This window comes from Urocitellus parryii, chromosome 3 (genome assembly GCF_045843805.1).
Source record: "Urocitellus parryii isolate mUroPar1 chromosome 3, mUroPar1.hap1, whole genome shotgun sequence".
Lineage (NCBI taxonomy): Eukaryota > Metazoa > Chordata > Mammalia > Rodentia > Sciuridae > Urocitellus > Urocitellus parryii.
This window is the reverse complement of record NC_135533.1, coordinates 59863136-59876466: the sequence shown is the minus strand read 5'-3', so window position 1 is coordinate 59876466 and position 13331 is coordinate 59863136. Positions and strand designations below refer to the sequence as shown.

The window sequence follows — 13331 nt, the reverse complement described above, 5'->3', positions numbered from 1 at the left end:
GAGCCACTGGAATTACAGGCATGCATTGCCACACCCAGTTTGTTTATTTTTCCAGGCGTGGGAAGCAATGCAGTAAGGAAGAAGGAAATTAGGTTTTCTTCTTCTTTCCTTGATGGTCTTCTAGTACAGTATGTGAAGAAGTTATTAGAGTGTTTCTCTCATCTCCTTCTGATGGGCTGGAATAGATCTTCCTAAAAGAGAGCAAGGGATTAGATTTTCCAAGGGCAGCTTTAGATGGGTTGAGTTCATAACGGTGTCATCGATTTTAGTTCCTCTCCCTTTGCAATGAATGAGTAGGTCACTGTCCAGTGTAAATGGGCACTTATTAAATGTTTTTATTTTTATAAAATAAATTATTGACATTTTATGGACTATTCTTTTTACTCAAATTTATAAGAGCTTTTCCATTTTTATAATATTAGAAATAAGTGCATTCAACCTGTTATACTTTCTTATAGCCACATCTTTATGAAAAAAGTATTCATGCATAAGTGCTTAGCTGAAGAATAAATTGGACTCCTCAAATAATTGTCACTTTAATTTTCCAGTCATTGATGAAAAATAAGGCTGTGTAAGTTCACAGATTATCCCAATATGACAGAAATAAGTAGATAATTTTATGTATCATTTTAAGGTCATAGTAAGTTAGTAGAATTTGATTTTAAAGTCGAATGAAACTGCTGATGTATATATAGGTCATTCTTTACAAACATATTCAGTGAAGGTTCAGAAAAACTTATTTCTTCCTACTTCCTCCCCAAAGTGTGTACATTGCTTATTCTTGGAAGAGGGAAGAGACAAAAATCACCCGAAATGTTCCTGTAGTATGATTTGGCAGCAAGATTGCCTTTCCCTTTAGAAACTGATACACTTGTGCTCGTTGATTGGGGCTTGGAATGAAGTCCTTTAGCATGAGTTCTGGGCAAGATGCATGTTGTCACACTCCCCTACTCCCCCCTCTTAAACAGGTCTAGACTTTCCACTTGCTTCATGTATAGTATTGAGAAAGTTTAATTTCGCAGGGTCCATATCTTCTTAACTGCAGAGGCAGAATGACTTCATACTCTCTGGTGATGAATAAATGGCAAAAGTAGTCACCATATCTTAAGCATCTGCTGTGATCCACTCATACCATTTATCCTCTCATTGTCATTAACCTTTATAGCAACACTCTGGTGTAAGAGGAATGCTAATTCACATTTGGTACAAGAGTGCATATGTAAAATGCCCATTACAGCATCCAGCTCAGTAAATTGTAGTTCTGGGAATAATATTAATAATAGTTATTGTCACTTTTTAAAAATATTATTATTATTTACAAGGTGGGGTCTCACTATGTTGTCCAAGCTGGTCTTGAACTCCTGGACTCGTGTGATCCTCCCTCCTCAGCCTCCTGAGTGCTGGCACTGCAGGCTTGTACTACCTTGCCCATTTATTGTTGCTTTTGTTACTGTTGTCATTTTATAGCTGCACTCCTGTTTTATTTAGCAAAATCAATTTAAGGATATTAAGAGGAAGCGAGATTAAGGGACACAAAGATTAGATGAGGGAATTCAAACTCAGGATTTTTTCATCAAGATCAATGCTGTTCACCATCACATTATTTTGTTGGGGGTGGGTGTGGTTTGCTTGTTTTTTGAGACTTCTACATTCACTAAATCCTGACACTATGCATAGGATCACTTTATTCTTAGTGGGACAATATTTTCAAATTATATTTTAAAACAGTTTGATATTTGAAAACATGCTAATATGATTTTTTAAAGGCACTTTTTATTCTTGTATATGAAGCTATATACACTTCAAGAGTAATTTCACTGGCTTACATACTTGTTGGCTTGGCTGATTCTTTTGCTGTTCCTCTGAGTGTTCCTTATGCAATAGGATAAAAATCTTGCTTTGGTATAATAGATTATTCCCCATGAAATGTATTTCTCTCTGTAGTAACTGGATTGTTTCTGTACCACTTTTAAACTACTATTTTTGCTAATGAAGATAATCTAATGTCTTACCTAATGATTCATACAATTCATACAATTTTACATACAAAAAATTAATCTGTTAGTTTCATGAATAGAGTTGTGGAAAAAGACTATTACTATATAAATTGGCACATGATACTAATAAGTATAATTACTTAATAAAATTCATCAGGACCTGTTATTTAATATTTAGCTTAGTCCATGGTATACATTTACTTCTAATTTAAAAAAATTATTTACTTTTGGGAATTTTTTTTTTTTTTGGTACTGTTGATTGAGCCCAGGGGCACTTTGCCACTGAGCCACATCTGCAGCTCAGTAAATTGTGGTGGAAGACGTGGGATCTGATTTTTTTCTACAGAACTAAACTTCAAGCAGTTTTCTTAACCTCAGTAGAGCTTGGATTATCTATAAAAGGGGAATAGCAATAACTGTTAAAGTCACTTGTGTTCTGAGCTTTAAACAACCAAAAATAATCCACTTAAGTTAAACACAAGAGTGATGTGCTGGAGAGATAAGAGATGGCTTTCTTTCATTTTTGAGACAGGGTCTCACTAAATTGTTGAGGCTGGCGTCAAACTTACAGTTCACCTGCCTCAGCCTTTCCAGTCACTGGGATTACAGATATGCACCATCACGCCAGTTCCTTCAGGGAAATTTAAAACTTAAAACATAAATGAATTAAGAAACACTGAAATGTGATCTGTTTTTTTTAGAAATATGTATATTTAAAGGCATTAAAGTTTCAGAATACTATTAAAATTATATCATTTATTGAGATGTATGAGGGTTATTTACTAGTTTTTACATTATGTTTATTAGATAAGTATATATTAAGATTCCACAGAAAGCAGAGCAGTGTACTGAGAATTTTGCTAGCCCTTAGGAATGCTGACATATAATAGTTCATTAACTTCTTGGAGCACCTAGTGATTTCTGTTTGGCTCAGAATTTGACCGTTACGTATAAGGATTTGATGCATGTGAAATTCTCCAAATCAAAATAAAAAGTAAGTTTTAGCAAAATGTACACTGTCTACTTTGCAGAGACTATAATGGAGCAAAAAAAACCCCACTACCACATGCATTTATAAGAACCACTTTACAAAGTAAAAATCTTTCCCTACATTACTCTTACAACTGTGAATAACTAAAAAAATGAGCAAGAACACTGGTAGCATGGCAATTCTTCAGGATATTTGCTCACTTTATGCCAGCATGAGGTCACACTGCCATTAAAAACATTGCACTTTTACAGTTTACAAGCTCTTCCTCATGCATTCTGACTTCATCTTGATGACAACCAAGTGAGGAAGGCAAGTGGAGTGGAATGTTGTTATTTCTGCCTGCCCAGCATCCCAAAGCCCTTTCCCCGTGAGGAGATCCCACAGATGAAATTTATGGAAAATAAAATGGGCTCTGCCTCCGTCTCCTGAGACTAACAGCCATCGCCTATCTTCTCAGCACATCACTCGTGTGTAACCTAAGTGGAATATGTTTTGGTTGTTTACAATCCAGAACACAAGTGACTTTAACAGTTATTGCTATTCCCCTTTTATAGATAGAGAATCTGAGCCCTACTGAGGTTAAGTAAACTACTTGAAGTTTAGTTCTGTAGAAAAGCCTAGATCCTACATCTTCCAGTTCAGGGTTGTTTCTTTCAAGGCACTCTGCTTTCCCAGATATCATCAATGACCTCTCCAGAAATCGAGGTGTGTTCCGTCTTCCTCTATATCTCCTTGATGCAGTGTTTAATACATTTGCTGTTTTAATGCTTATCTGTATGACGTCAAATTTGATTTTCTACACCAGACTGTTGAATATCTTGGGAAAAAAAAAGATTTTTTTATACTCCTTGTTTTCCCACAAACACATTCTGGAGTACCTGGGTTCAGAGTCAGTAGTAATAAAGATTTTAATGAGTGAGCAAATGAGTGCATAAATTACTCAATTAACCAAAAAGAACAACACGGGCTTGAAGTTGATGTTAAAAGTATGAGATTCATTTTTACAAACAATACCACTGTTCTTTATCAATCAAAATTTTAGAATATTTTAAATAAGTAATTTGTCTTGAACATATACAGGCAAATCCCATGCTTATTTATGTGCCAGGTTGTTATTACAGAGATAAATAAGAATTAATTTCTCTTTTAAGTCTCCCAGACTGATTGGGAAAACAAATGATTCCATATCTCAGATAATAGAGCTATGGGAACAAGCTGTGGTGATATGGAGAATGATTAGAGCCACAGGACTGTCAACAGCCACGGGAACCACACACCTGGCATGAAGCTACAGCTCTGAGCAGGGTACTGAACATATCAAGGCCAACAGCCACAGCTCCTTGGAAGCCGCAGAAAAGCACAAGGTGCTTTACATCTCTAAAACAGTGTGGGACTTAAAAAAAAAAAAAAAAAAAAAAAAACAACAAAAAGTCACGTGGATTCTTTCCTTTTTTAAGGGACACAATACCTTTATTATATTATATTATATTTATTTTTATGTGGTGCTGAAGCTGGAACCTGGTGCCTCGGAATGCTAGGCAAGCGCTCTACTACTGAGCCATAACCCCAGCCGCTACATGGACTTTTAACCTAATTATCGTTAAAAGTTTATATTCAAGTCTTGTCATCAAAATCACTTGAATAATTTTGAAATTAACTGTATCATTTGAGAATAATGCATGAGACTATTTTTCGTTTCAATACAAAGATGATAATGAAAATAGATCTCTGTCTTTATGCATTAAAGCCCAATACAGTAGAAACAACAAAGGGCATAAAACCACATATGTGTATTATGTATGTATGTATATATATATATATATATATATATATATATATATATATATATATATATTAGATTGAATATATATATTAGATTGAATCAAAATTTGTCAATATGATTTCCATTTTTGTACAAGTTATGCAAGCAGATGGAGAAACTTAACTCCAAAATGTTTGGATATCATTTGCAGACAATTACTACGGTACCCCAAAGCCTCCAGCTGAACCAGCACCATTATTATTAAATGTAACAGACCAGATACTTCCGGGAGCCACTCCAAGTGCCGAAGGAAAACGGAAGAGAAATAAGTCAGTGAGCAACATGGAGAAAGCAAGTATAGAGCCTCCTGAGGAGGAGGAGGAGGAAAGGCCTGTGGTCAACGGAAATGGAGTCGCAGTAACGCCAGGTTGGTCATTCATATTCTTCATAAATTCATCACTTTTTCATTTTAGGTGTGGGTATCACATATTGTTGAATCTGAGTGTGTTCAGGTGTTAATATACTGCAAATATCTTTAAAGGGGGAAGATGATATTTTTTTGAGACATGTGTTTATTTTTTATTTTTGTGATGTGATGTGTATTTTATTTTGATTGCTTCCATTAGTGCATTATAATTATCCATAATAGTGGAGTTCATTGTGACATATTCATACATCCACATAACAGAGTTGGCTCCATTTCATTCCCCAGTACATCCCCTTTCCCTCCTGGCTTTCCTTCTGGTGATCCCATTCAGCTGCTCTGCTGTTTTCCCTTCTATTTTTTTAAAAAAATTTTAAGTTGTAGATGGACACAGTACCTTTATTTTATATATTTATTTATATGTGGTGCTAAGAATCAAACCCAGGGCCTCACACATGCTAGGCAAGTGCTCTACACTGAGTCTCAACCCCAGTCCCTTTCCTTCTATTTTTGTGACATTGATTTTTTTTACATGACAGTATAATGCATTTATGCACTTTGATATATCATACATAGATGGGATGTAATTTCTTATTTTTCTGAGTGTACATGTTGTAGAATCACATTGGTCATGCAGTCACATATATACATAAAGTAATAATGTCTGTTTTGTCCTACTATACTTCCCTCTACCTAATCTAAGGTAACTCTGTTCTTCTCTAATACTCCCCTCTTTCTTGTGAATTAGCATCCACATATTAGAGAAAACAATTAGGCCTTTGGTGTTTGGGGATTGGCTTATTTCACTTAGCATGATATTATTCAACTCCATTCATTTACTGGCAAAATTCCATAATTTCATTCTTCTTTAAAGCTGAGTAATATTTCATTGAATATATATATAACACATTTTCTTTATCCATTCGTCTATTTCAGGACACCTAGGTTGGTTCCAGAGTTTAGCTATTGTGAATTGAGCTGCTATAAACATTGATGTGGCTGCATTACTGTAGTATGCTGATTTTCTACTGTAGTATAAACCAAGGAGTGGAGTAACTGGGTCAAACGTGGCTCCATTCCAAGTTTTCTGAGGAATCTCCATACTGCTTTCCATAGTGGTTGTACCAATTTTCAGTTGCACCAGCAATATATGAGTGCACCATTTTCCCCACATCCTCACCAACATTTTTTATTCTCTGTATTTTTGATGATTGCCATTCTGTTTGGAGTGAGATGAAATCTTAGAGTAGTTTTGATTTGCATTTCTTTGATTGCTAGAGATGTTGAACACTTTTTTATATATTTATTGATTGGTTATATTTCTTCTTCTGTGAGGTATCTGTTCAGTTCCTTAGCCCATTTATTGATTGGCTTATTTGTTTTGTTTGGTGTTAAATTTTTTGAGTTCTTTATATATCCTAGAGATTAATGCTTTATGGGAGGTACATGTAGTGAATATTTTCTTCCAATCTGTAGGCTCTCTCCTCACATTATTTATTATTTTCTTTCCTGAGAAAAAACTTTTTAATTTGAATCCATATCATTTATTGATTCTTTTTAAAAAATATTTATTAGTTGTTGATGGTCATTTATTTATTTATATGTGGTGCTGAGAATTGAACCCAGTGCCTCACACATGCTAGGCAAGCACTCTACCACTGAGCCACAACCCCAACCCCTCATTTATTGATTCTTGATTTTATTTCTTGAACTTTAGGGTCTTGTTAAGGAAATCAGATCCTAGGCCAACATGGTGAAGATTTGGGTGTACTTTTTCTTCTATTAGGCTCAGGGTCTCTGTTCTAGTGCCTAAGTCTTTGATCCACTTTGAGTTGACTTTTGCGAAGTGTGAGAGATAGAGGTTTAATTTCATTTTGCTACTTACAGATTGTTTTGCCAGCACCATTTGTTGAATAAGCTATCTTTTCTCCAGTGAATGTTTTTGGCAACCTTGTCTAGACCACAGCACAATAATACTGGGTGACTTTAACATGACTGGACAGATCTTCTAAACAAAACTCAATAAGGAAACTATAGAACTAAATAATACAAACAGTAATTTAGACTTAACAGACACATATAGAATATTTCATCTATCAATGAGCAAATATACTTTCTTCTCAGCAGCACATGGATTCTTCTCTAAAATAGACCATATCTTGTACCACAAAGCAATTCTTAGTAAATTCAAAAAAGTAGAGATACTACCCTGCATTCTATCAGATCACAATGAAATTAGAAATCAATAATAAAAAAATGGAAGATAAAATTAAAAATGTAACAAATGGAGACTAAATAATGCACGATTAAGTGATGAAGGGATAGTAGGAGTAATCAAGGATGAAATAAAAAAATTCTTAGAAGTAAATGAGAATATAGATACAACATATAAAAATCTCTGGGACACTATGAAAGCAGTACAAAGAGGAAAGTTTATTGCACTGAGCACCTTCATTAAAAAAAAGTCAACAAATAAATGACCTAACTAACATTACATCTCAAAGCCTTAGAAAAAGAAGAGCAAATGAATCCTAAAAGCAGTAGAAAACAGGAAATAATTAAAATCAGAGCTGAAATCAATGAAATCGAAACAAAAGAAACAATTCAAAAAATTGACAAAATAAATAGTTAGTTCTTTGAAAAAAATAAATAAAATAGATAACCCCCTGGCCATGTTAACCAAGAGAAAAAGAGTGAAAATTCAAGTTACTAAAATACAAGATAAAGAAGGAAATATCACAACGGACATGTTTGAATTACAGAAGATAATTAGAAACTATCTTGAAAATTTATACTCCAATAAAATAGAAACTATTGAAGATATTGGCAAATTTCTAGAGACATATGACCTTCCCAAACTGAATGAGGAGGTTATACACAATTGAAAGAGATCAATTTCAATTAATGAAATAGAAAACACGATCAGAAGCCTACCAACCAAGAAAAGCCCAGGACCAGATGCATTCTCAGCCAAGTTCTACAAGACTTTTAAAAAAGAATTAACACCAATACTCCTCAAAGTATTTCATAAAATAGAAAAGGAGGGAACCCTTCCAAACTCATTCTATGAGGCTAATAATACCCTGATGCCAAAACCATACAAATACACAACAAGGAAAGAAAATTTCAGACCAATATCCCTGATGAACATAAATGCAAAAATTCTCAACAAAATTCTGGCAAATTTCATACAAAATTATATTTTAAAAGATAGTACACCACAATCAACTAGGATTTATCCCAAGGGTGCAGGGTTGGTTTGACATACAGAAATCAATAAATTTATCATATTAATAGACTTAAATACGAGAATCATATGATCTTCTCAATAGATGGAGAAAAAGCATTAGACCAAATACAGCACACATTCATGTTCAAAATACTAGAAAACTAGGGATAGTAGGAATATATCTCAACATTATAAATGCTATATGTGCTAAACCCAAGGCCAGCATCATTCTAAATGGAGAAAAAATGAAAACATTTCCTCTAAAAACTAGAACAAGACAAGAATGTCCTCTTTCACTACTTCTATTCAACATCATCCTTAAAACTCTAGCCAGAGAAATTAGACAAAAGAAAGAAATCAAAGGGATACAAATAGGTAAAGAAGAACTCAAACTATCACTATTTGCTAATGACATGATTCTATATCTAGAAGATCCAAAAAATTATACCAGAAAACTTCTAGAATAAATGAATTTAGCAAAGTTGCAGGATATAAAATCAACACCCATAAATCAAATGTATTCCTATACATCAGAGATGAATCCACTGAAAGAGAAATTATGAAAACTACCCCATTCACAATAGCCTAAAAAAAAATAAAACTGGGAATCAATCCAAGAAAAGAGGTGAAAGACCTCTACAATGAAAACTACAGAACACTAAAGAAAGAAATTGAAAAAAACCTCTGAAGATGTAAAGATCGCCCATTCTCCTGGATAGGCAGAATTAATATTGTCAAAATGGCCATACTACCAAAGCATTATACAGATTTAATCCAATTACTATTAAAATCCCAATGACATTCTTCATAGAAATAGAAAAAGCAATCATGAAATTTATTTGGGAAAATAAAAGACCCAAAATGACAAAGCAATCCTTAGCAAGAAAAGTGAAGCAGGTGGCATCACTATACCAGACTTTAAACTACACTACAGAGCTATGGTAACAAAAATTATGTTGGCACCAAAATAGACTCGTAGACCAATGGTACAGTATAGAGGGAAGATGATTCTTATATCCAACTTACTTTATTTTTGTCATTTTCATTCAACTTCTTTTAATTTTTGGTTTCCCTTATACAATATTAATGACAATATAGAAAATGGCTTAAACCTCTTAGAAGGTTTTCCAAATCACATAATCATATAAAATTTTGAGGTGCTTTAAATTAATATTAAATCTATTCTTTGAATTTTGGTTATGCATTTGTTTTTTATGTTTATATTTAGTATTAATAGAGCACAAAATTATTTTTAATAATATTCATAATTATTTTTAAAAAAACTATAGCATTCTGTTAGCCTCTTGTAGTAAGTTTTCAAAATGCTAGCTTTACCTATTAATTTTTTAATATGGCATATCAGTGGACATTGAAATTCTAAGTATGCGTTCAAGCTCTTAAAAAACGTTAGCACATGCACCTTGAGGCATTATTATAAGATATTTCCTGCTACTACTTTGATGTCTATGTTTTTATTTTTCACTGTACTGCTTTTCTACTGACAGAATATTTGAATTTTCATGCTCAGTTATTTTTTTATCAAAGTAAAGCTTCGTAAACTGACTTTTGATCTTCCTTTTCAAAAATATCTGTAAAGAGTGTTCTTCATTAAGCATAAAGCAAACATAGGAGACCAAATCTCATCTGAGCCTATTAAGGTAAAAAAAAACATAAAAAGTGGTTTCATCTTGATGACTCAGGACAACTTTCTCAATTAGTATGCCCAGGTAAAACTGTATTCTCTGGCTATAGCAATCATTAGTTTCTAGATACAAATGCTAAAAAATCACCATCAGTAATTAATGTAACTTGTCTACTAAACAATGTTCAAGCAGTGAAACACATTCCTTTTTTGATTTGCAAGTATCTGTGTGAAAATATTTGCTTTTCATGATATGAATAAAATGAATTTACATACATAATACACAGTTTTCTTTATTAATCTCTGATGTTGAGAAGTAAAATAACTAAGTTAAAGAAGTATCCATAAAAGAAGTGGAAGTTAGAGATCAGAGAACATTTACAGAATTTCTTGCTGGTTAACACCTTTTGGTCAAAACCAAAATATAGAATCCTTGATGATTTCTATTTCATTTTCAATTTGTGCTAGGTAAATGAAATAAAAGTATTCTTGAACCCATTTTCTTAAACTAGGAAGTTATTTAATTGTGTTATGGGGCAGGGGCCTGTTGTGCATATCTGCGGGAGTCACAGAAGTCTCCTAGTCTCCAGTTCTTAAGATCAGGCTGAAAGATTTCAGATTTGTCTCTCAGAATAACAGGCATGAGTGACACTCTCCAGGTATGGAGCAGATCCTCTCAGTGAAGAGAAGGATGGCATGCCCCTCCTGCCCTCCAGTTTTAATGGGTGTCCTAGGGAAGTTTCTGACTGACAGCAGGACAACATCCGACTTTCAAGTCCCCACTATACGTGACAACTCTAGGTCACTTTGGCCCATGCTGACCAGCTCAAATTGGAACTGATTCTTAGCTTTTATGGTTAGGGGGAAATATCTTTATATCCCTGAGTTCTGGGGTCTGGTCTGTATAAAGGTCACAAAGTCCTCCCCTCTCCCTACACCCTATATACTCAAAGGGTAATTTGTGTTCTTCTATCAGCATTTTGGCCTACACTTCTTCAGATAACAAGTTGTTTGCTGAATATAGCATATCCTGCCAACTGAAGTCAGGTGAGGCTGCAGGTAACTTGCTTTCTTAAAAAAAAAAAAAAAAAGAAAACATGCAGGGGTCAGCACAGTGAGCCCAGTTTATAGAATTATTGCCTTAAACTCATGTTCCCACCACAGCATCTGTCTGTTTCCTATCAGTTAGGGATATATTAAATCTAAAAAAATATACTATTCCCTTTAAATAATATATTCAATGCCACAGTCTGGCTGGGCACAATCAGGAGCCACTTGTCAAAAGAAACTAACTTTATTTTTAGAACCACACAGGCCAAACAAAACAGCTCCTCAAGAAAAACCCTCAGAGCCCAACTGCTACCACCGGCTTCCCACAAGCCTCTCCCCCAAAACCACAAGCCTCCCCACCTCCCACAATCCTCCTGCTCTTGAGGCCGATTGGCTGGGTCGCATGGGCAGAGCCAAAAAAGTCCCCCAGTGAGCAGCTCCATGATCTGAAAGGGCAGGGAAACAGCCCAATGAGCATTACCGCAGAGGAGCCAATCAGCTAGATGTTGCTGGGGCCGCTGTGAGCCAATCATCAGCTGGCAGTCTGAAAGGGCAGGGAAACAGCCCAATGAGCATCACTGCAGAGGAGCCAATCAGCTAGATGTTGCTGGGGCCGCTGTGAGCCAATCATCAGCTGGCAGTCTGAAAGTTTGCTGGGGCCCCTTCGGCTGTGGCTCTCAACACATTAGGAGTGAAATGAGGTATTTTTATGGGTAGGTGGTTTTGTGGATCCCAAAGAAAATGAACCAAATTGAATTCCTCCTGGTCAGCCACAGCCATATGACTGTCTCTAGACCCCTCAGCTTGAAGATGGTAGAGAACAACTAGACAGTTGACAGATTCCACTAACAGAGGGTCTGTAAGCCTGGCTGGGCACATGGCCTTTTTACTCCCTTTTTCTTCCCTGCTGTGTAAGTTGAGAGGTCTATTAATTAGGCCAGTGTTAAAAGATGGAAAGAACAGTCCCAAACCAGAAAATTGGCCCACCATCCCTTATTAAAAACCTTTTGATAATTCCCGTCTTTGAAATGCCTTTGTTTTTCTTTGTTCATCCAATAGAGACTTTAGAAATTTCCTTGGCCTCCTATCATACCCATTTTCCAACATTTCACCATTTAGACTTCATTGCATTTATTTAGCAGTCTTAGTCTTGCTTTTATCTTCTTCCCATGCACATTCACCAGCTACGAATATTTCAGAGAATAATGAGAAAAACTGTTGCTTCTATTTTAGTTAACACTGCCTTATGTTGATGATAATAATAATATCAAATCTTAATTCAGAATATTAATATTGTAATCAGTGAGGCACAAAAAGTGAGAAAAGCTTATTGGGGTAAGCTTAATCCATTATAAAAGTAATGCAACACAGAGTATGGATGGATGGGTTTTTTGTCTTGCCACTTCAAGGAATGAAATCCATAGACATGGAATGAGAACAAGGTAACAGGATTTATTAAAGTGATAGGAAGAAAGCAGAACTTCCAAAGAGGGAGGAGTTCTAAATCACGGATGCCAATGGGTATCTGTTGTCTAGGGGTTTTTAAAGGCATATTTTATGACCTAGTGAAGGTGATTGGTGGAAGGAGGAACCAATCATGCTCTTCAAGCTCCCAGCTTAATAAGCCAATTAGAAGTGCATAAATCTAAACCCTTATTTTCATAATTAAGAGGACCGACCCAACCTTGTGACTTGGCACATCCATCCAGGAAAGAAAGTTTTTCGGGTTAGGGTAAATCTGGTGGTCAGCTGTTGCTAGGGCTAGCAGTAGGGGTAGTAAGGAAGAGCAATGTGGTTGAAGCTGTCAGCAGCAATGACAGGGTGTTCTAGCTAAGGAGGATGTGGTGTGGTTGAAGCTGTCAGGGGCAATGACAGAATGTTCTCCAGGCCTGATGTCTCCCTCTGGGATGGCATGGTCTCATTCCCTCCTTCTTTTCTCTGAAGGCTTTATCCTGTCTGCCTATGGGACGTCTCCCTTTCTGTCTCATATGGTGAATAATAGTAATAAATAAGACAGTGATTAAATTCATTTGGATGCTTACTATGTGATAGGAATACCTGACCTCATTATAGTTTGTATTAGTTTCTTTAATTATCCTAACAATTATATTAACTGGACATTTTTTTACTGATTAAAAAATAAAGTACACTACAGTTAAATAGATAATTTGCCTGGTCACTAGAATTAATATATAGGAAGCCTGGGTTCTGAACCTGTTTCTTGCCTCTGTGCTAT

At 35.2% G+C, this 13331-nt stretch overlaps 1 protein-coding gene across 2 annotated transcripts in view; it reads left to right on the top strand.

Moving 5' to 3' along the window:
* The window catches only part of Magi2 (membrane associated guanylate kinase, WW and PDZ domain containing 2), a 1291542-nt gene that overhangs the window by 829980 nt on the left and 448231 nt on the right, over nt 1–13331 (top strand). For both annotated transcript variants that reach the window (XM_026384953.2, XM_026384952.2), the window contains exon 4: nt 4962–5177. In XM_026384953.2, the coding sequence (XP_026240738.1) occupies nt 4962–5177 (216 nt within the window). The remainder of the gene's footprint in view (nt 1–4961; nt 5178–13331) is intronic.